The sequence below is a fragment of the Malaclemys terrapin genome, chromosome 5, assembly GCF_027887155.1.
Source record: "Malaclemys terrapin pileata isolate rMalTer1 chromosome 5, rMalTer1.hap1, whole genome shotgun sequence".
Classification (NCBI taxonomy): domain Eukaryota; kingdom Metazoa; phylum Chordata; order Testudines; family Emydidae; genus Malaclemys; species Malaclemys terrapin.
This window is the reverse complement of record NC_071509.1, coordinates 135,799,077-135,819,885: the sequence shown is the minus strand read 5'-3', so window position 1 is coordinate 135,819,885 and position 20,809 is coordinate 135,799,077. Positions and strand designations below refer to the sequence as shown.

The 20,809-nt window shown below is 45.4% G+C and overlaps 1 protein-coding gene across 2 annotated transcripts in view; it reads right to left on the bottom strand.

Annotated features, from left to right (window-relative positions):
* CENPC (centromere protein C) overlaps window positions 1–20,809 on the bottom strand; it is a 68,359-nt gene that overhangs the window by 15,994 nt on the left and 31,556 nt on the right. For both annotated transcript variants that reach the window (XM_054031082.1, XM_054031083.1), the window contains exons 14-18: window positions 12,782–12,868; window positions 2,225–2,320; window positions 1,692–1,846; window positions 953–1,043; window positions 312–384 (exon numbers count right to left, since the gene is read on the bottom strand). In XM_054031082.1, the coding sequence (XP_053887057.1) occupies window positions 312–384; window positions 953–1,043; window positions 1,692–1,846; window positions 2,225–2,320; window positions 12,782–12,868 (502 nt within the window). The remainder of the gene's footprint in view (window positions 1–311; window positions 385–952; window positions 1,044–1,691; window positions 1,847–2,224; window positions 2,321–12,781; window positions 12,869–20,809) is intronic.

Below are 20,809 nucleotides of genomic sequence, written 5' to 3'. Positions count from 1 at the left end.
TTACACAATCAAGTCTTTATACTGTATACACACAGGAGATCAGAGTTAATTGGTACAAGGGACCCTTTAAGTGTCTTAATTTTCTTAATTCCATAGGAGCTCAGGTATCCTATTTTTGGTAGTGGAAAAACTGCTTTATATATGCATAGCTACAACATTTAAAAATGCAATTTTTTAAGAAATAGAATGTTGAGATGGACATAAAAGGCCTTTTTATATTCAAGAGTAATTGGATAATAGAAAACCACACTGCATACAAACTTTAAATGTATTTTGGGTGAAACCTTTATGTACCAAGTTATTTTCCCCACCTTTCTCCTTTCAGCTGTGTGAAAAGAAGAATACTTTCCTCATTCAGGAGATTGCGTATGTTGTATCCATTTCCTAAGCGTAAAAGAATAAAAAGTCATCAGAATGTTTTATAGCATTAGGACCAAGTTGCTGTAGCAACACTTAACTTTGAACACTTTTCCTATAGACATTTTGAACTCTTTGGCAGCTAGGGTAGGTCAGCAACTTAAACAGGATTTCATCCATAATTCCGAAGAACAATAATGGGCAAGCCCCCAAAGTCTCAATGTGAATTTAAAATTTATTAGTAGTTGGGAGGAAAGAAACTGCACCTAGAATTGTTTACTTTGATATAGAGTTAGACTCACTTTAAGAGGATGTGTATTGAGGAGTGTCTTGAAGGGAATGTGTAAGATTGGGCCATTCGCCCTCAACAGCTATAAGAAAACTTTAATCAAAGCTGTGATTTTCATACCAAAATCAATCAATCAAGGCTATCCCCTCAAGGGGTTCAAACTTGTAACTGGAGTTCTCAAATTTAGCAAAGGTTGTCCAATTATTCCCTAACTTTCTCCTAACCTCCCTTCAGCTTAGTTTCCACCACTTATACTCTCCCTTCAGCTGGTCCCTTTGCAACAAATTGTTTTTAAAATGTACTTACCTTCTGGAACATAGAAAAAATCTCCTGTAGTTAGATAGTAGGATGTCTTATGAAGGGTAAAAATAATCTTGCCACGGATAACATGGAAAGCCTTCAGAAATTAAATCAAAAGCAAATATTTTATCATTCATGAGATATTTTGTTTGCAGACTGATCATAGTACTATCGAAGAAAAAAATCCTTTATGCTGGAACTTTCTCCTCATATACACTAAAGCTTTTTGTACAAATACAAATTAAAACCCCAAAAAACTCAAAAACCAATAAGCCCCCAACTCATCTCATCACTCTCCCCACCCCACTGCAAATCATGGTTGTGAAATCAAGCATTTAATAAAGACACGTATTTGAAATGTAAAGTTTTCTTCTATATTAAGACTTTTACATTGTTGCCTACATTTTATGGTACTTATTAACAATATATGGATATTTACCATATAATGAAGAACACAGGAAGACTAACGTGTGGCAGGTGGCTGAGTTACTTTTGTAGAGCAAAATTTAACTTAGTGAATTTCTCTTATTTTTCAGTGCTTCATTCTACAATTTAAATGTTTCATTAATGTGTTTTCTGCATGTATTCCTTTTTAAGAAAACATGTAATAAAAGTTACAAATACAGCATTAACTTCAAGTAGTAAAGTACTTCTAACAATACTAAATAGGTCTTTAAACTATCAAAGCCTTTCAGTACATGGTATTTTGCTATACAAGAATATATAAGGAAACAGATGTACTCACTATATTATCGGTGTAAACAAATTGGTGCCCCTTTTCTTTAAGAGGTTTCAAGATCAATTTACCAGCAGCAAAAACGGATGTATTCAGGTTTTTATATATTTCCACTGACTCATCATTAAAGAAACAAGAATGATTACGTCCAGTGTTGACACACTCTACAGAAAAACAAAATTGCCAGAAGCTGAACAATAATATCCACATGTATATTAAATATTTTTGTCATTAACACAGCACATCCTCCAATTTCTTAATCATATTGAGTACTCAGCATAGTACTTTGTTGTAAGATTCCAGGTTCAGCAGACTGAAGAATGCTAGAGTAGTATGCTATCTCCCTACCTTTTCCCCCTTCTCTGGCTCCCCTGACTTTCTGCATGAGGAAGAAAGAGGGATATCTCAGCACTTCAAGAGTTTAGGTGTGCAGAGGAAGCCCTGATCAGCATACTTCCCTGTATGACCCCAAAGGAAGACCAAATTCTGCAATCTTGTAACAGAACTCCTCAGAACCCAGTCATGTCACTTCAGCAACTTACCTAGCAAAACCTCTTCATTAATTGTTGGGTCCCATACAGTAGTTGGCTTAGAAGTATCTGCTAGGGAGATATTCAAATATTCAACAACATGATGTCCTGCAAAAGAAAAGTGTAAAAAAACCCTAATCGTACATTTTTAAACCAACCTGAGATGATGTTATGTCACTATCATTTCTCAAATAAACCTCTAACCCGATATAACGCGAACCGATATAACACAAATTCGGATATAACGCGGTAAAGCAGTGCTCCGGGGGGCGGGGCGACGCACTTCGGTGGATCAAAGCAAGTTCGATATGACGCGGTTTCACCTATAACACGGTAAGATTTTTTGGCTCCCAAGGACAGCATTATATCGGGGTAGAGGTGTATTTTAGAATTCAAATGCATAGTTAAGGATTTAAATAATTCCTCAGATTTTAAATATTCAAACAGGTTGAAAGACTACTCCCTTAATAAATGGGAATTACTTGTAATACGAAATTTTTGAAGCTATAATTTCTCAGTGGAGTCACTCTCTTATGCAAGACAGGCAGGGACTCCCTAGAACAGTGGTAACTGCTCCTGTCACGACAATAACAACAATACATCTCCAAGACCATCTACCTTCTAAAGTTCATTTGCTACTTTAAAGACAATGGAGTTCCTGAAGCCACTTAACATTTTAAACATTTTATGAAGTCCCAGAAAAGCCTTTCTCCTACCAAATTCTGATGGAGGTGACTGAGTGAGTGGGAATGCTCAAAGATGAAACCTTCAAAGAAAAATTATTACAAGTGAAGGTTTTCCTTTTCTTCACATGATTACAGGATCTTCACTTGGAGACTAAAATCTCAAGGGATATTTCTAAAATAAAAGGTAAATCTTCCAGCCAAATGTCAGGAAGTCAGTGTAACTTCTTCTTGCAAAGTACAGAAAATTAAGACTCCTCTAAGGAAAAATCTTCAGGACGAGTGACGGTAACCAATCCAAAGTAAGATATCCCAAATCTCACACAAACTAAGAGACAGGACAGTTTGGGCACCCTATAACTGGGGAGTAATTCCTACAAGTAGTCAGAACCTGGATTTCTTTCTTGATGTCAAATGCAACCTATATTGTTTCATAAATACATAGAGAAGACCACGTGGCAGCTTTGCAGATCTCCTACACAAGGACAAATCTAAGGCTGGAAACAAAGCCACTCGGCCTCAGATAGAGAAGTTTTGACTTGACCCTCTTCAAACTGCAGGCCTCTGTATGCTATAGCAGTGACAGATGCAATCAGACAGACATTTCAACATAGTTCTCTTGGTTTCAGTAGAATTTAGGGATTCATGTTAGAAAATTTCTCAGGTTTGTTTTTTTTTTCATTTAAGGGATTTAGTCTGCATCAGTGAAAAATCCAATGACGTTTACTCACAGAGTTCATGCAGGAGTGCCTCTGGCTTATTAAACTGGAAAATTACCACCCCCTTTAGAGGGAAATTCAGAGATGTCTGAACTACCAGCTAGTCTTATGAGATTTAATTAAATATAGTATAAAAGGTTTGGTCACTAGAACCTAAAGTTATTTTGCTACCAGCTGAAGTCAGAAATGACTTACCAGGTTGGAAACATGACCCCAAAAGTAACGTTTAGCATAATCAGGAACATATTACTATCCCATGACAGAGGGCTCTTTACAGGGGGTTTCAAATGCATGTCTTAAGTGAACTTGAAAAATGACTGCAGAAACCCATCTTCTTTCAGTGATTTCATGATAGGTCAAACCTGCTGCCAAAAGGACATTTAGTAAATGGGTCATGAATCCAAATTAGGACTGTCGATTAATCGCAGTTAACTCACACAATTAACTCAAAAAAATTAATTGCGATAAATTTTAATCGCGATTAATCACAGTTTTAATCGCACTGTTAAACAATAGAATACCAATTTAAATTTATTAAAAATTTTGGATGTTTTTCTATATTTTCATATATATTGAATTGTGTATTGTAATTGAAATCAAAGTGTATATTTTTGATTACAAATATTTGCACTGTAAAAATAATAAACAAAAGATGTATTTTTCAGTTCACCTCATACAAGTACTGTAGTGCAATCTCTGTCGTGAAAGTGCAACTTACAAATGTAGATTTTTTTTTTTGTTACATAACTGCACTCAAAACCAAAACAATGTAAAACTTCAGAGCCTACAAGTCCACTCAGTCCTACTTGTTCAGCCAATTGCTGAGACAAACAAGTTTGTTTACAGTTACAGGAGATAATGTTGCCCTCTTCTTATTGACACTGTCACCAGAAAGTGAGAACAGGTATTTGCAAGGCACTTTTGTAGCTGGCATTGCAAGGTATTTGTGCCAGATATGCTAAACATTCGTATGCCCCTTCATGCTTCAGCCACCATTCCAGAGGACATGCTTCCATGCTGATGACGCTTGTTAAAAAAATAACGCATTAAATTTGTGACTGAACTCCTTGGGAGGAGAACTGTATGTCCCCTGCTCTGTTTTACCCTCATTCTGCCATATATTTCATGTTACTGCAGTCTCAGATGATGACCCAGAATACGTTGCTCATTTTAAGAACGCTTTCACAGCAGATTTCACAAAATGCAAAGAAGGTGCCAATGTGAGATTTCTAAAAATAGCTGCAGCCAAGGTTTAAGAATCTGAAGTGCCTTCCAAAATCTGAGGGGGATGGGGTGTGGAGAATGCTTTCAGAAGTCTTAAATGAGTAACACTCTGATGTGGAAACTATAGAACCTGAACCACCAAAAAAGAAAACCAACCTTCTGCTGGTGGCATCTGACTCAGATAATGAAAACGAACATGCGTCGGTCCGCACTGCTTTGGATTATTATTGAGCAGAATCTGTCATCAGCATGGACGCATGTCCCCTGGAATGGTGGTTGAAACATGAAGGGACATATGAATCTTTAGCGCATCTGGCACATAAATATCTTGCAACGCCGGCTACAACGGTGCCATGAGAAAGAACGGTTACTCACCTTCTGTAACTGTTGTTCTTCGAGATGTGTTGTTCACGTCCATTACACATTAGGTGTGCGCGCGCCGCGTGCACGGACGTCGGAAACTTTTTCCCTTAGCGGCTCCCGGCGGGGCCCCCACCTTCCCGCCAGAGCGGCGCCCCGCTCCAGGGTATATATATCCCTGCCGACCCGACCCCTCCGGTTCCTTCTTGCCGGAGACTCCGACAGAGGGGAAGGAGGGTGGGAAGAGTAATGGACGTGAACAACACATCTCGAAGAACAACAGTTACAGAAGGTGAGTAACCGTTCTTTCTTCTTCGAGTGATTGTTCACGTCCATTACACATTAGGTGATTCCCAAGCTTACCATTGGAGGTGGGTAGGAGTCAAGGTACAACTGACTGTAACACAGCCCGGCCGACCATCGCGTCCTCTCTGGTCTGATGATGGATCGCATAATGGGCTGTGAACGTGTGTATGGACGACCAGGTGGCTGCCTTACAGATCTCCTGGATCGGGACCTGCGCCAAGTAGGCCATTGAGGACGCTTAGGCTCTAGTCGAATGGGCCCGGATATCCGGGGCCGGAACATTGGCGAGCTCATAACAAGTGCGTATGCAATGCACAATCCATGCCGACAAGCGCTGTGTCGAGATAGGCAAGCCTTTCATACGTTCCGCAATCGCAATGAACAGCTGGGGTGTTCTGCGGAACGACCTGGTCCGCTCCAGGTAAAATGCCAACGCCCTTCGGACATCCAGGGTATGTAGGCTGCGGTGGTGAGGATCCGTATGGGGTTTTGGGAAAAACACCGGGAGGCAAATGTCTTGCCCCATGTGAAACTGTGACACTACCTTCGGGAGGAATTTAGGGTGCGGCCTAAGTTGCACTTATCTTTATGGAACACCGTATAGGGTGGTTCCGACGAGAGGGCCTTCAATTCTGATACCCTTCTGGCAGACGTGATGGCCACGAGAAACGCCACCTTCCACGAGAGGTGCGTGAGGGAGCAAGTGGCCAGGGGCTCAAAGGGAGGACTCATGAGTCTATTTAGGACTAGGTTCAGAGACCACGTCGGAACCGGCGGGCGTGAGTAGGGAAACACCCTTTCCAGCCCTTTGAGGAATCGGGCCACTGTGGGGTTGGAGAATACTGACACTCCCAAGTCTCCCAGATGGAAAGCCGAAATAGCGGCTAAGTGAACTCTAATAGAGGCGGGCGCAAGCCCTTGATTCTTGAGATGCAGTAAATAGTCCAAGATGGACGGAACCGAGGCCTGTAAAGGCTGTATGCGTTGAGGCTCACACCAGTGGGAGAACCTTTTCCACTTCGCCAGGTATGTTGCCCTTGTAGAGGGCTTCCTACTATTAAGGAGGATTTGCTGAACCTGGTGAGAGCACCTGTGTTCTGCATCGTTCAGCCAGAGAGATACCATGCCGTGAGATGAAGCGAAGACAGGTTCGGGTGGAGTAGGCGACCTTTGTCTTGCGTGACTAGGCCGCGATGAAGGGGAAGGGTGATTGGATCGGCTACGGACAGTTCCAGCAGGGACGTGAACCAATGCTGGCGAGGCCAGGCTGGGGCAATAAGTATGATCGTTGCCCTGTCCCTGCGGGTCTTGAGAAGAACCTTGTGTATAAGTGGAAATGGAGGGAAGGCATATTTTAGGCTCCCTCCCCATGGGATCATGAAAGCATCCGCTAATGATCCCGGGCTGAGGTTCTGGAACGAGCAGAACTGAGGGCATTGGCTGTTGTCCTTGGTGGCGAATAGATCCACCCGGGGAAACCCCCACTTCCGGAAGATCGAATGCAGGACGTCTCCTCTCAGTGACCATTCTTGCATTCGATAGGATCGGCTGAGGCGGTCTGCTAAGCCGTTCTGAATTCCCGGAAGATACGTCGCGATGAGGTGTATCGCATGGGCTATACAGAAGTCCCATAATTGGAGTGCCTCGCGACAGAGGGGAGAAGACCGGGACCCGCCCTGCTTGTTTATATAGAACATGGCGGTAGTGTTGTCCGTCAGGACTGCCACAATGTGACCTTTTAGGAAGGCGTGGAAGGTCTGGCAGGCGAGGCGAACCGCTCTTAGCTCCTTCAGATTGATGTGAAGCAGCTTGTCCTCTCCAGACCACAGCCCTTGGGTCCGCAGTTCCCCCAGGTGCGCCCCCCAGCCCATGTCTGATGCGTCTGTCACTAACGTCAGAGTGGGTTGTGGGGCAGCAAAGGGGATCCCTTCGCATACCTGCTGGCGATCGAGCCACCAGCGTAGGGAGCTGAGCACCTGGTTCGGGATCGTGACGACTTGATCCAATGGGTCTCTGTTGGGGCGATGCGTGTGGGCGAACCACAACTGTAAAGGCCGGAGTCTCAGGCGGGCATGTCTGACCACGTGCGTGCAAGCTGCCATATGCCCCAGAAGCTGCATGCAACACCTTGTCGTTGTCGTGGGGAATTTTTGGACCGAGCTTACGGCCCCGTGAATTGACATGAACCGTGCCTCTGGTAAACTCGCTCGCGCGGTTACCGAGTCCAGGGTAGCACCTATGAAGTCCAGTCTCTGTGTGGGGACTAACGTGGATTTCGGCACGTTGACCCGGAGGCCGAGCTTGTCGAACGTCTGCAAGGCCAGCGTTACGTGAGATCGGACCTCGGCCTCCGACCTGCCCGCGAGTAGCCAATCGTCCAGGTACGGGAACACACGCATCCTTCTCTTTCGAAGGAAGGCTGCTACCACGGACATGCACTTTGTAAACACCCGTGGAGCTGACGCCAGGCCGAAGGGCAGGACAGTAAATTGGAAATGGCGCTGTCCGACGACGAAGCGCAGAAAACGCCTGTGGGCCGGATTGATTGCGATGTGAAAATAGGCATCTTTCATATCGAGGGCAGCATACCAATCCCCCGGATCCAGGGATGGGATAATAGTTCCAAGGGAGACCATACGGAAGCGCGCTTTGATCAGAAACCTGTTTAGATCGCGCAGGTCCAGGATAGGACGGAGGCCTCCTTTCGCCTTGGGGATCAGGAAGTATCTGGAATAGAATCCTTTTCCCCTTAGGTCCAGAGGGACCTCTTCTACTGCTCCTGCAGCGAGAAGGGTCTGTACCTCCTGTATGAGGAGTTGCTCGTGAGAAGGGTCCCTGAAGAGGGACGGGGAAGGGGGATGGTAGGGAGGAGGCGAGGAAAACTGGAGGGTATAGCCCGCCTTCACTGTGCGCAGGACCCAGCGGTCCATGCGCGACCAGGCCCGGTAGAATTGGGACAGACGGTCCTTGAAACCCAAAGGAGGATCCGGTATATGAAGTGGTACGCTGTCCTCGGGCGTAGCTTCAAAAGCCTGGTTTATTCCCCGGCTGCGGCTTGCCCTGGCCGTGATTCTGGCCCTGGTTAGGCGTATTGTTACGTCTCCGCCTGTTGTCCCTGCCTCGACGGCGGTAAGGCTCGTGTCGGGGCCGAGGGTGGTAATGCCTTTGCGGCGGCTGGGGTTTGAAGGGCTTACGCTGCGTTACCGGCGTGTGCATACCCAACGACTTAAGGGTCGCTCGTGAGTCCTTAAGGCTATGTAGCCTGGCGTCCGTCTGGTCGGAAAACAAGCCCGAACCTTCAAACGGGAGGTCCTGCAGCATGGTCTGCACCTCCGGCGGGAGACCTGAAGCCTGCAACCACGCCGAACGCCTCATCACAACTCCCGACGCGATTGTTCTAGCCGCAGCGTCGGCTGAGTCCAGAGCGGCTTGTAAAGAGGTCTTGGCCACTGCCATTCCCTCGTTCACCAGGGCCGTGAACTCCGGATGCGCGTCCAGTGGGAGGGAGTCCTTGAACTTGGCGACTGATGCCCAAGAGTTAAAATTATGCCTGTTTAGAATCGCCTGCTGATTGGCGATCCTCAGTTGCAGGCCCCCTGATGAATAGACTTTCCTCCCGAATAGGTCCAATCTCTTAGCTTCCTTGCCCTTGGGGGCAGGAGCTTGCTGGCCATGTCGCTCCCTTTCGTTGACCGCCGAGACCACCAGCGAACAGGGGGACGGATGTATAAAGAGGAAGTCAAATCCTCTAGATGGGGCGAAGTATTTCCTCTCCACTCCCCTTGCAGTTGGCGCACTGGAGGCCGGTGTTTGCCACACCGTCTTATAATTGGACTGTACTGTCCGTATAATTGGGAGAGCGACTCTGGAGGGGCCCTCCGGGCTCAGGATATCGACCATGGGGTCGTCCTGCTCTATGGTCTCCTCCGCTTGCAAGCCCAGATTGAGGGCTACCCGGCGAAGCAGGTCTTGGTGTGCCCGATGGTCAATCGGGGGAGGGCCGGACACCAGTGTGCCCGCTACCGCCTCATCTGGCGAGGAGGAAGAGGTCGGGGCCTTCTGCCCATCCTCATTGTCCTGCAATCCGGCATCAGCCAATTGCTCCTCTGCGGCCTGACCCGCCGCGTGGGATTGGGACGGTACCGTACTCGGTGCCGAGTCCACTCCTTCCCGCTCCGGTGATCTAGAGACCGTTGCCTCCCTATACGATGGCGGACGGTGCCGCGGGGAGTGGGATCGGTACCGGGATGGCCCGGATCTCGAGGCTCCCGATGGGGGCTCTTGTTGGTGGTAGGCCCAGGGTGTCCAGAATGGCCATTGGCTCGGCTGGCCCCATTGTGACTGACCATAGTCCCTACTGGCTTGTGACCTACGGGCATAGCCGCCGTATCGCTCTGAGTCAGTCCCCGAGGCCACGGACGGTGACCTGGAAGGCCACGGTGGGGCCGTGGAACGGTGCCGGTCCGGTCTTGGAGAGTAGCGCCTCCGCGACCAGGACCTGGAATGGCCCCTTGTCGACCTGGACCTGGAACGGTACCGGTGATCGCGGGACCGGGAACGGCTACGGCTGGTCGGCCTCGGGTAACGAGTCGCCGATGCTTCGCGGTGCCGACTCGTGCTCGGTTGCTGAGTTGGTGCCGGCCGTTTGTTGAAGCCCGACTGCTGCGGTGCTTCTTGCGCCGAGGGCAACCGGGAGTCCACCGAGGCGGAGCTCGACCGGGACCGGTCCCTGGAACGGCGCCGAGACGGCGACCGTGGTGGGCGCACCATCGCCGGCTTGCCTCTGCGCGGCAGCATCGGCGGGGCGCCTTCAGCGCGTGCCGGGGCCTCGACGGACAAGGCAATGAGGTCCTTAGCTGCCTCAAACGTGTCCGGAGTGGAGGGCTGTTCCACCAGTTCCTCCAGCCCTGCATCCTCGCTCGACGCGCTCATCCCGGGGCTCGACGGGCCCTTCGGCGCCGGAGCCACTACCGGGGTCCGTAATGAGGCCGTGTCGGCCTTAGGGGCACTCGAGGTCTTTAACGGTGCCGCCTTCTTGTGCGGGGAGCGACCTCGAGCCTTAGGTTGGCCCTTCACTTTTGCCGGCGAAGACGATCGGCGTCGTGTACTTCCCCGCTGGGCCGGTGCCGCGGTCTTCGGGTGACCCGCCGGCGCCGGTTCCCGCACCGAAGCCGGGGCGCTCCGCACGGAGGCAGACGGTGCCGTCGAAGTGGAGGGCTGTAACGCCGTCTCCATGAGCAGCTGCTTAAGGCGAAAGTCCCTCTCTTTTTTAGTTCTGGGCTTAAAGGCCTTGCAGATTTTGCAGCGCTCCTTCTGGTGAGCCTCCCCCAGGCAACGAAGACACGAAGCGTGGGGGTCGCTCAATGGCTTGGGCCTGCGGCACGTGGCACAGGCCTTAAAACCCTGGGCGTGTGGCATACCCCACCGCCCGGGGCCGGTGCCGGGGCTGAACAAACAACCCCAGCAGGAACTTTAAGTACTCTAATGAGCCGTTAACTACTGGTTAAACTCTACACAACTAACTGATAACTGCTAGATAACTCTAATGTGCTAAGGGACACTCTCAGACGAGAGACAGAGTTGTTCCAACGCCGCCACGGACAGTAAGGAGGAACTGGAGGGGTCGGGTCGGCAGGGATATATATACCCTGGAGCGGGGCGCCGCTCTGGCGGGAAGGCGGGGGCCCCGCCGGCCCGACGGGAGCCGCTAAGGGAAAAAGTTTCCGACGTCCGTGCACGCGGCGCGCGCACACCTAATGTGTAATGGACGTGAACAATCACTCGAAGAAGAACGCCTGTTCTCACTTTCAGGGGGCATTGTAAACAAGAAGCGGGCAGCATTATATCTCCTGCAAATTGTAACCAAACTTGTTTGTCTGAGCAATTGGCTGAACAAGAAGTAGGACTGAGTGGACTTGAAGGCTCTAAAATTTCATATTGTTTTATTTTTGAATTCAGGTTTTTTTTGTACACAATTCGATATTTGTAAATTCAACTTGCATGCTAAAGAGATTGCACTACAGTACTTGTATTAGGTGAATTGAAAAATACAATTTCTTGGTTTTTTTACAGTGCAAATACTTGCAATCAAAAATAAATATAAAGTGAGCATTGTACACTTTGTATTCTGTGTTGTAATTGAAATCAGTATATTTGAAAATGTAGAAAACATCAAAAAATATTTAAATAAATGGTATTCTATTATTAACAGTGCGATTAATCGCAATTCATTTTTTTAATCGCTTGACAGCCATAATCCAAATTCACAAGTGAAAGTCTTTAGAGTTTTTGTTTTGTGGATTTTAAAATAAAGCAGTTTTAATGGGAGGCCTATCTGCCCTACACCACAAACCTTTTCCAAGTTAAAATTATATTTTTTTCTGATAGACTCCATTCTAGAAAGTAGGAAGTCTCTATACCTCTGCTCAGAAATATCAGGCTTCTGGAATTATACCCATTACCAGATAACAGATTGACAAGGAGCCCCGGCTTCTTTACTAGGATGAAATATGGTGCTCTGGTTCTAAGTGATCATCTGTGGACCAACTCAATCATAGAAAATGAGATCAGTCACCACCATCTGCAGTATGGACAAGAACTCTACCTATCTCATCAGCACAACCAGCTAACATTTTTAAAACAACTGTCCTCATCCACATTGAGGGTAAAATCAGTCAACATCAAATTAGTTAAAACATGTTTGTTAACATGTTGTCTAACACAATGTGTTTTCCAAGTATACATAAGACCTTCGTGCATTGCCTTTTGGGATGATATTGGTGATGTTTGTGTTCATGAAATGTTTGATAGTTACAGTAGCTTACCTACACACAATAGGAGTACATGCATTAACTTGTATTATCTAACCAATAAGCGGATCAATGACAGAACTGCAGTTCACCTTCTTTACCCACTGCGTTGAATTTATCACCAACCTCCCACTCCCTCAAGTAGCTCCCCCTTTCTCACCACATGAAGTTATTCTTGATCTAGGGTTAGCCATAACCAATATTTTAAAGCCCAATGTCCCTGTCCGCACTAACATGTTAGTTTTAATTCATATTAATATTGGAAGACAGGATACTGGGCTAGATGGACCTTTTGTCTGACCCAGTAGGGCCATTCTTATGTTCTTAACATTAATTAAACGTCTTACAAAATTTCCCCCCAAAGGATTACTGAGGGGTGTGAAGAGCTAGCACTGTGCATAATCTGAACCATCGCGCCATACTGCTATTGAAATAAAAAAGCAAAATAAGTTTCAAGGAAATTTATACTTGTTTTTGGCGTATGTTTTCTCTTTACGCTAGCCTTCTTGCATGGATCCTTTTCAGGAGACACTATTCCACCTACCACAAACCCTCCTGAAACAAAAGAAAAGTAACAAACATTACTGCATAGTAGGCATTTTAAAAATTAGTTTTATGAAAAAGCTTATTTTTTTTTTTTTTTTTTTAAACAGTGCAGTTCAGAATTTTCTCTGTTTGGACACATTGCTTTTTTGGTTAACTTGGTTTTTTTGTTTTTGTTTTTTTTTTTAAATCACCACCTTTGTGAAGCAACCCAGACACATTTGGGAATACAATCCAAAATCTCAGATTCTCTCTCAAGGCTAGATCCACAGATCCCCAGTGTGGGTCTATAGCTGTGGGCAGAATCAAAGCTGATTGGACTACTCCTGGGAACTAGCCCCCACCTTCCAGAGACCCACTGAGTTTTGCTCTGCCTCCTGTAACTACTTGCAGGGCAGTGGAATTCAGTACCTGCTGTGAGAGAATCAAAAATCCTGAAGAGGCAGTCTCCTGCCTGGGATTTCCACAGTGCCCGCCCGCCCACCCACCCAGCCCCTTGCCTGCCCAGGTAACAGGCTCAGGGGATGGTGAAGAAAGGTCCAAACAGGAGCCCAATGCTGCATTCCTCCTGCTCTGTATCCCGGCCACATGGAGCAGGAGGAGAGGTTTAGGTCTCATGTGCACTCCAGCTTCCTCATCTGCTGGGTTGGAAAGGCTTTGCTTTGGTCGCCTTACTCTGACCCAGGAGCCAGTTCCCCAGGAACACCCTATCAGTGGGGAGTCTGACAGCCGGGCTGCAAATGTATTGAAAAATGGCAAGAAAATGATCAGAGCCCTCAGCCACCAAAGGGGGTTTCATCAAAGGGTAGTGGCCCTGGGAAACCATAAGCAGAACCAGCGGAATCTGCCACAGACAGAGCCAGGAGCAGACTGGTTCAGACATGCACCCCATCACAGCGCAGGTTTCATCATCCCCCATCACTTCCATCATCGGACAATTTGGTCTCCTTCCTGCAACCTCAGGGGAAGTCAGGAATTCTGCATAGAAGAGAGGAGAAAGGAATCTCCTCCCCAACCCAAAAGAAACAAACACCCTCTTTGGCTAAGGAGCTCTTGGATTTGGCACGAAACATGCCTGCCATCTTGTGAGCCTCAATCAGCAGCTCCACTGTCCCCTTGCAGACCTTTTACCCACTCTTAAAGGGGCAAACAAAGCGAAACAGGTTAGCAAAACAGGTTCACAGTACTCATCTGACTCAGGTTCCGAATCCCACCTCCCCAAAGGAGTAAAATTTTAAAAAGGATTCAAGAAATTACCTCAGACACTTAGGGTATGTCTAGGGTTAGTTGGACTCAAGTCAACTGACCCGTGTCAGAGAACCATGGGCTTGAGCGTCTACATTGCATTTTAATCCTAGGTTGAGGACTTTCTAACCTGCACTTGAACCTAGGGATCTGGCGTCCACACTGCAGTGTACAGACCCGTCAAAGTAAACATCCCGAAATGCTTAGCACCTCCACCCCATGTCAACACTCTAGCCCTAAGAATGTGGTGCACTGTGGGAAAACTCTACTGCTCACCCTGTTTCCTAACCGTGGCAGTGTTATTAGTGGGACTCAGGTGCCCATAAGGAACACCTGGGTACATAAACGGCATACGCAGCTCCTTTTGTGGCTGTCTCAGTAGAATGACCGCAGTTTGAGAAGGCCTTATATTGAAGTACCATCTAACCTGAGAACTAGGCTCTCCATCTCTAGGCTGGATCACGTTGGCAGGAAAATGCCCATGTGCAGCTGTTCTGAAGATAATTGGGATAACAGGGCTAAAAAACTATTAAAATTAAACTTTGCGATTCTTAATTTTTAAAATGGGAGGTTCAGCGAAGGTGTTTTTGGTTGGTTGGTTTTTTATTTATTTTTGCCTGTTTTGAAGTTTGACATAACATGTAGGTTTCAGAGGAAAAACACACACGCATCCCAGCCTGACAGAGGCCGGCTGCGGAGCAGTGAAGTGTATCCCCAGGGTTTGCGGTGCAGTGTGCTCCAGCACCCCCTGGGATTCCTTATCCCCGCCCCAACCACACTCCAGGAGGCAGGGCTAAAGGATTCCCCGGAGTCTGCAGGAACGTTTTGAGGCTGGCTCCCACTCATCACCCTGACAGTACATGCAGCCTGGGTGCCCCTGCACATGCAGCCCCAGGGAGGGCGGGGGGGCCAGGAGCAAGGGCCAGAGAGCGGAGCAAGAACCAAACAGCTGCCCTGCAGGGAGAGGGAGTGGCAGGGCTCCCAGCTCAGCATGACCAGGGGAGGGATGATTCCCAACATCCCAGAGCTGCCTCCCAGCTGTTAGCTTTGCTCCCTGCAGCAGTGAAGATGAGCCGGAGCAGGAAGGGGGAGCACACTTGACTAGGCAGCTGCTGCTGGGAACTCTGGGATACATCCAGAGGTCTTCCGGGACCCAGGCCAAGCCAGAGCTTTGTGCCCACAGGAAAGCAATAGGGCTCAGACCCTAGGTCCCAGCGTAACACAAGCTTGGACCTTCCAGCCCTTCAGGGTTCTGGAACCCTGGTTCCAAGCCCTAGCTTAACACAACTGGTGTGTGGATACCACGGGGGTTTGATTTGAGCCTGGGCTCAAGCCTGGACATATACTTGTGTGTAGACATACCCTTCGGAGAAAACTGGCCTGTTCTCCTGGGATAGCAGCAATTCCTCTGACTCATCACCAGGGGGCACCAGAGCTAAAGGCTCTGCTCAGAACATTTTCACACAGAGAAAGAAAAAGCATAATAAAAGGAATAGAATTGTGTCTCGGGTGGTTCTTCAGCTTCATCATCATTTAATTCATTTTCATCCTCTTCTTCATGGTCATCACAAAATAAAAAAGAAGGTTAGGAAATCTGTTCAATCTAAGTCCAAGAAAGGAAAGTCAGGATCGTCACAGAAGGAAGGTGAATTCTCAATCTCAGTCTGAATCAACGAAGCAAGAGCACAACAATCTTTTTTCCACCTGAATCATTTGAGACCATGTTACGAAAGGTGATTAGATGCTTGGGTATTCCATCAGATGAGCCCATTAGAAAAGATTCTAAGGAGAAGAAGAGCGGATTGGTACAGAAATTACAAAAAAGTATTTTCCAACCAGTTCAAACCCTGAATCACACATTCCTCTTCATCTCTATTTGGAAAAAGTAATTAAGGCCAAGGGGGAAACACAGGCAAAGTCCGTGAGATTGTCCTCTAGGACTACAGCAAAGCAAATGGAACCAGTCTAAGCCCAGACAGTGAAGAGACCAGTCTTACCGCAATGAAACTGAAGACACCAGAAACAATGCCTGAATATGGTCAGGAGAGTTTGGACAAGCAACACCTTGGGGGGGAGACTATTAAAATTCAAGGACCAATGGCCTCTCTGCACATCAGACAGATGGGTCCTGGATGTGGTTCGAGAAGAGTACATCATAGAATTCTCAAAGATCCTGAATGATCCATTTCCTTCCTTCTCCAGTATCCTCAAATCCACAAAAAAAGATAAATATGTTGAAGACCACAGCTCGTCTTTTGCAAATCAGAGATTGTTCCAGCCACTACTTAATCTTGTTTCTGTACCCAAGAGATCCAGGGAGGACTGAGTAGTGTTGGACTTAAACCACCTGAACAAGCTCATAAGGAGAAACACATACAAAATGCAGACCTTGAAGTCCATAGTGGTGCAATCTGCCAGGGGGACTATCTTGTGTCAATCAAATTGGAAGAAACCCATTTTCATGTTCCAATTCACTAAACACACAGGAGATTTCTGCAATTCACTCAAGGGACCCATCACTTTCAATACAAAGCACTGCCTTTCAGACGGTCATCCGTGCTTTGAGTGTTCACGAAAGTCCTTGTTGTTTTGTGGCTTTTCTCAGACAGAAAGGGATATAGATTTACCACTTCCTGGATGACATTCTCATCAGAGCCCGTCCAAGGAGGGGTCCACTCAAGCAACTGAGTCAACAATCCAAATGTTGCAACAGCACAGATTTATAGTAAATTTAAAAAAACGTCATATCTTGGAGTGTCGATAAAGAGAGGTACACAAAATCTTTCAGTCAGTTGAAAGAGGAACAAGATCAGATCAGCAATTACCCTCCTGAGGAGGTCAGTAGGCACCCTCCTGAACTTCTAGGGATGACTGTATCCTGCATAGGGATAGTGCCTTAGGTAAAAAATGCATGAGGACTCTGTAGAATTTTCTGCTGTCCCTTCCCTGAAATGTTCTGAATTTCCCATCTCAAAAAGTAAACATTCCATCACTTGCGTTGAAATTCCTGCATTGGCGGATGAGTCCAGAAATAGTCCAGGGAGGGTTGGTCACAGCAGAGCCAGAGAGGTCTGTCATAACAAGAGACACACCATGTCCTCCAAGTCAGTGGCTCAAAAGACGCTGTCCTTGAAACAAAAAAACAAATGTTCTACAGCTGAGAGCATTAAGTATGCTCTTTGACAACTGGCCCCAGTGTTGCCAAATGGTCATATTCTGATAACGACACAACCAAGAGGGGAGTACGAGGTCAATGGATTTACAAGAGGAAGTTGCATCATTAATTCAGTGGGGGGAACCCATCTACTGTCTAACAGGGCCTTGCATATCAAGGGCACCACCAATATGAAGGTCAGCTGTCAGAACAGAAAGAAAATTGATCAGGCAGAGTTGTCTTCACTGCAAGTCCTTCGAATTGATCATCAAAAATTTCGGTGTTGTGAAGTGGATCTTTTTGCATTCAAGGTAAACTGGAAGGTTCACAATACTTTACAAGAAAAGGAAAGCCAGGAGCTCTAGGTATTAATTAGGTAAAAGTTAAAAATTTTAAAGTTTTTAATTTAACTTTTGCCTAATTAACGTTATTGCAGGATTCTGAGTATTCCCTGTACTTAATGTAGGAACACCATAAATACTGTGTTAATGTTAATTTTCTTGCAATTAGTAATTGTAAAGATTGCTTTAATTTATCTATCTATTTATATCTAAAAATTACTGGACAAGAGGAAACAAAGATGTAATATTTAGATGTTGTTAACTATTTTTCTAATTCTAGCTTAAAATATACTTTGTTCTGATTAATTCACATGTATAAAAAAGGCTAAAAGCTGGTAAACAAAGCATGATAGAGGGCAAAACAACACACATCCAATGCATAAAAGAAATCTGGCCAGCACCGATGATGAAAAACTTTTTTTTGACATGAGTTTGCAACTTCATACAAAAAGGTCAGTACAATTTTGGCCAGCACATACAAAGGTATTTTATCATACATTTATACCTTTTTATACCAGGAACCTTACCCTTCAGCTCTGAGCTTCACATCACATTACCAGAAGGTTAGACAAACTGAAGGTAGTTTGGACAAAAAAATCTCTAATAAATTCTTGGAATGTACCGCGGACAACTTTTTTCAGAAGGTGAAGAAGATAATCAGGGAGCAGTCATTTTAGAGTTGATTCTAACAGGGATTAATTGGTTGTAAATCTGATGATAGAAAGCAACATGGGTGAAAGCAATCATGAAATAATAAACAGATTTCATGATTCTAAGGAAAGAAAGGAGAGAGAGCAGCAGAATAAGGACAATGGACTTCAAAAAAGCAGACTTTTACAAACTCAGAACTGGTAAGCAAGGTCCCAGGGGAAGAAAATTTTAGAGAAAAAGTTGTTCAGGATTGCTTGCAGTTTCTGGAGGAGACAGTATTAAAGGTCCAACAGCAAACTATCCTGATGTGAAGGAAATATAAGAATAGCAAGAGGCTAATACGCGGCTGCATCAGGAGCTCTTTAATGACCTGAAAAATCAAAAAGGAAACCTACAAAAAGTGGAACCATGGACAAATTGCTAAGGATGTATACAAAAGAATAGCACAAGCATTCAGGGCTAAAATCAGAAAGGCCAAAGCACAAAACAAGTTACACCTAACAAGAGACACAAAGGGCAATATTAAGAGGTTTTATAAATACATTAGGTACAAGAGAAACATGAAGGAAAGCATAGGTCCACTACTTAGCAGGAAAGGAGAGCTTATGATGGATGACACCAAGAAGGCTGAAGTGTTTAGTGCTGATTTTGCTTCAGTATTCACTTAAAAGTTTGTGACAAAATTGTATTAAACATCAATATTATCTAGGAGTAAGGAAGATAAGTCAAAATAGGAAAAAGATGGGTGAAAGAATATTTTGATAAGTTAGATGTATTCAAGTCAGCAGGGCCTGATGAAATTCACCCTAGGATACTTAAGGAACTAGCTTACGAAATCTTGGAACATTTAACAATTATCTTTGACAACTCATGAAAAACGGTGAGGTCCCAGAGGACTGGAGAAGGGAAAACATAGTACCTATCTATAGTACCTGGGGAATTATAGAGCAGTCAGCCTAACTTTGATACCTGGAAAAATACTGGAAAAAATTATTAATCAATTTGTAAGCACTTAAAGGATATTAGGGTAGTAAGTAATACACAACATGAATTTATCAAGAACAAACTATGCCAAACCAACCTAGTTTCCTTCTTGGACACCGTTACTGGCCAACTAGATGGGGGAGAAGCAGCAGACTTGATATATCTGATTTTAGTAAGGCTTTAGCTCTCAGGGGTGCATATCCATGATCTCTTGAGACTGAAGGGTGCCTACTGAAGAAAAGCTTTTGACACAGTCCCTCATGATAGTCTCATAAGCAAACTAGGGAAATGTGGTCAGATAAATTACTATAAGGTGGTGCACAACTGATTGAAAGACCATAGTCAAAGAGTAGTTATCAATGGTTCACTGTCAAACTGGGAGGATGTATCTAGTAGGGGTCACATAGGGGTCTGTCTTGGGTCTGGTACTAACCATCATTTTTATGAATTACTCTAAGGTGCCACAAGTACTCCTCGTTCTTTTTGGATAATAAAGTGGAGACTATGCTTATAAAATTTGCAGATGCCATAAAGCTAGGAGGGGTTGCAAGTACTTTGGAGGCCAACATTAGAATTCAAAATGATCTTGACACACTGGAGAAATGATCTGAAATAAATAGGATGAAATTCAACAAAGTCACGTGCCAAATACTACACTTCGGAAGAAAAAAAAATTAAATGTACAACTACAAAATAGGGAATAAGGCACTGCTGAAAAGGCTCTGGGAGTTATAGTGGATCACAAATTGAATATAAGCCAACATTTTGATACAACTGTAAAAAAAGCAAATATCTTTCTGGTGTGTTTTAACAGGAGTGTCATATGGAAGACACTGGAGATAGCTGTATCACTCTACTCAGCACTGGTAAGACCTCTGCTGGAGTATTGTGTCCAGTTCTGGGCACCCTAAGAAAGATATGGACAACTTGACAGACTCCAGAGCAAAGCAATAAAAATGATAAAAGTTTTAGAAAGCCTGACCTATGAGGAAACATTAAAAAATTGGCGTTCGTTTAGTCTTGAGAACAGAAAACTGCGGATGAGACCTTGATAACGGAGTCTTCAAATCCATTATGGGCTTTTATAAAGGGGAGAGTGATCAAGTGTTTTTCCAGTCCACTGAAGGTAGGACAAGAAGTAATCAGCTTAATCAATAGCAAAGGAGATATAGGTTAGCTATTTAGAAAGGTTTTCCCAATATAAGCATCATTAAGTACTCTAACAGGCTTCCAAGAGAGGTTATGGAATTCCCATCACTGGAGGTTTTAAGAACAGGTTAGACAAACACCTATCAGGGACTGTCCAGGTAGGTTCTGCCTCAGCCAGGGGGGGCTGAACTATATGACCTCTCAAGGTTCCTTACAGTCCTACATTTCTATGATTCTAAAAGCAAGAAAAATAATCAAGCAGCATGGAGGACTGATCTATGCAGAAAGACTAAAACCCAAGATATGTATGCCAGACATTCAGAACAGCTTAGCACAGTTTGGGCTGATTTTCAAAACCGCTTGGCACTCTTACAAGACACCTAAAGCAAAGTAGCCAGATTTTTTAAACAAAACCCTCAGGATCAAGCA